The following is a 2,593-nucleotide window of genomic DNA, read 5'->3' as shown; positions in this document are numbered from 1 at the left end:
CAAGAAAGCTTGGCAATGCACGACCTCGACCAGATCTGACTCAGTTGCATCTCACACCAGTCGCTCGCTGTGAAAGTACTCAAGCTGGTGCGACCAGAGCACCCAATTGTACTGAATTCAATGCCACCCGTGCAAGAGCAGCCTAGTTTTCCATGCGCTGGGTCAGCACATTCAGCTCGTCGCGCTGCTACCAGCACGCAAAGCCTCGATGCCGTCGCAAATCAAACGGGTGAAGAAGCTCCAACGATGCCAATAGCCGGCTGAGAGTACCGTAGCCACTGCAAGTGAGTCACACAGCTGGAAAATGCGCCCATGTAAGTTGTACCACGGCACCACGGCACCACGCGCATCTGGAACATCAAACGTCATCCAAGCCTCGACATGCGAATGTGGTAAAGTTCTGGTTTATTACCCCTCCCGTCAAATCCCAGTGCGAAGCCAGTGCGACTACATCACTTAGTTCGCGCCGTCGGTGGCTCTTCAGTGCAGACCTCACAGAAGGACAGCCCTTCTGCTCTAAGGTCGACGGTAAAAGGCGCGCAAAACGAAGGCGTCTGACGCGCCACGATTCTTTGAGCGACGCCTGCGTAGGTTTTCATCGGTGCTCAGCTCATATCGCTGCCACTCGTTCATAGATATCAGCAACGGACAATAAGAGACACTCGCCAGTTTAGTACCGCCCTCCACATGGAGCTCATGGAGCGCTGAGAAATCACACCGAAACAGCTCTCGAAACACACATGCATCACGTGTGAAATGTGTGATGCCCCCAGAAAGCTTCGGCGTCCCACTCATAGTAAAACGCAGGTGGTCCATCGCTTGCGACACGTGGGTTAAACCGATTTTGACGTGCGGCGAAAGACCCGCGAAAACGAATGCAGACCATCGTATGCGTTCTGACGATTAACCCTCTGCGGCTGGGTATTTCCCTTGTCGCTGCAACACCAGCTGGACTCGCACTTGAAGACGATGACGAAGGAAGGCGTGTACCTCACGCTCGGCGCGCTGGCGTCCGTGACGTTGGTGCTATGGGAAGGCTCGGCGCTCTACTTCTCGTCGAGCATCCGCCACTGCACCGCGCCGTCGACTGAGGCCTCGGAGGCGGCGCTCAAGCTGCTCATCATCGGCGACGTGCACGTGCTGGGCCACCGCCGGCGCTACTGGATTGAGCAGGCGTGGATCGACTGGCAGGCGTACCTCTCGTTCCAAGCGGCCTATGCTGCGCTGCAGCCACACGCTGTCCTAGTGCTTGGCGACCAGCTCGACGAAGGCACGGCCGCGACGTCCGATACCGACTACAAGGTAGCGTCCATTCGTTTCCGGTCGCACGACGGCCACCGTGTATGTACCCATATCGCGAGCGTATTAGGAGTATACAGCGCGATTCTTCCAGGTGTTTGGCCCGATCAAGACCGAGACGCTCTTCGTCGTACGTCGATAGCATGGATCTACCTGCACGTCGTCATGGCCTGGTATCTTCGAATAGCTCGGGAACCACGATGCAGCATATGGTCCAGGCATGACGCAGGCGCTCGTCCGCCGCCACGAGCTTGGCTTTGGGCCCGCCAACCGCCTCGTGACGCTCAACGACATTGACTTTATCGTGCTCAACACGATGGCGCTCGAGACAAACGTGTTGGACCACCAAGTGTACCACGGCGCCCACGCGTACTGCACGCTTCACCACGATCTCAATCTCAATCCCCATCTCAATAGTCTTCTCAACCAAATTGAGACGCAGCGCAAGTCGCCCGAGCACATCAAGCGACCGCTCGTCGTGCTCACGCATATTCCGTTCTACCGCCCCAACGATCTCAAATGCGGTACCTCTTCGATAGGATCTATGCCTGGGAACGGCGAGTGACGTGGGTGGTAGGCCACTTGCGCACGAAGGAGCGGGCGCACTACACGTACGAAGACCCGGCCTTTCCGTACGTGGAGCAGGACCACGTGCTTTCGAAAGGGCTCTCGCAGCGCATTCTGCAGACGCTCGAGCCCGACTACATCTTCTCAGCGCACACGCACTCGGTGTGTTACTACCACCACTACCACGCGATGGCTGCGACCGGCGCCGTCAAGACGATCCCAGAGTACACGGTGCCGACGTTCACATGGGGCCAGCGACCCGACCCGAGGTAGCCATGGAGGGACATGACAGATTGATAGTCGTATCGTAGCTTTGCCATTGCGCTCGTGCACCACTCGGGGCAGAACGACCGCGAGAACCCGCTCAACGTGCACGTGACGACGTGCAGCCTCCCGACCGAGATGGACTATGTGCAGTGGCTCCTCGCCGTTGGCGGCTGCCTCCTCGCGCTCTTCCTGTATGTCTACTACCGCTGTTACTACCTCAAGGCCGTCGCGCGTCAGAAAAGGCCAAGCACTAATATACCAGCGATGCTATATATTATAGACCCTACTGCTGCGGGAACTGCAGGCCCGCTTGGCTCCATATAACTCAGGAGCATTTGCCGTTCGTTGGGCGGCAGCATCGCGAGCTGCTCCTGGCTCATGCCCGGCGGCAAAGTGAGGAACTCGTCGCTTTCTGGCGCTTGGGCTCAGACGCGCCAAAGCCGACCGCGTCGCGCTTGAG

The 2,593-nt window shown here is 58.0% G+C and overlaps 1 protein-coding gene across 1 annotated transcript; it reads left to right on the top strand.

Annotated features, from left to right (window-relative positions):
- Window positions 1–961: 961 nt before the first annotated feature.
- SPRG_18177 (hypothetical protein) lies at window positions 962–2,457 on the top strand (the record flags this gene model as incomplete). The annotated part of the gene is made up of 5 exons (XM_012357614.1): window positions 962–1,302; window positions 1,370–1,429; window positions 1,487–1,823; window positions 1,877–2,135; window positions 2,178–2,457. The coding sequence occupies exons 1-5, from the start codon at window positions 970–972 to the stop codon at window positions 2,455–2,457; spliced, it is 1,269 nt and encodes a 422-aa protein (XP_012213004.1). The 5' UTR covers window positions 962–969.
- Window positions 2,458–2,593: the final 136 nt, after the last annotated feature.

The sequence above is a fragment of the Saprolegnia parasitica genome, assembly GCF_000151545.1.
Source record: "Saprolegnia parasitica CBS 223.65 unplaced genomic scaffold supercont2.1026, whole genome shotgun sequence".
Lineage (NCBI taxonomy): Eukaryota > Oomycota > Saprolegniomycetes > Saprolegniales > Saprolegniaceae > Saprolegnia > Saprolegnia parasitica.
The sequence above is the reverse complement of the archived record's forward strand: the minus strand, read 5'-3'. Positions and strand labels throughout refer to the sequence as shown.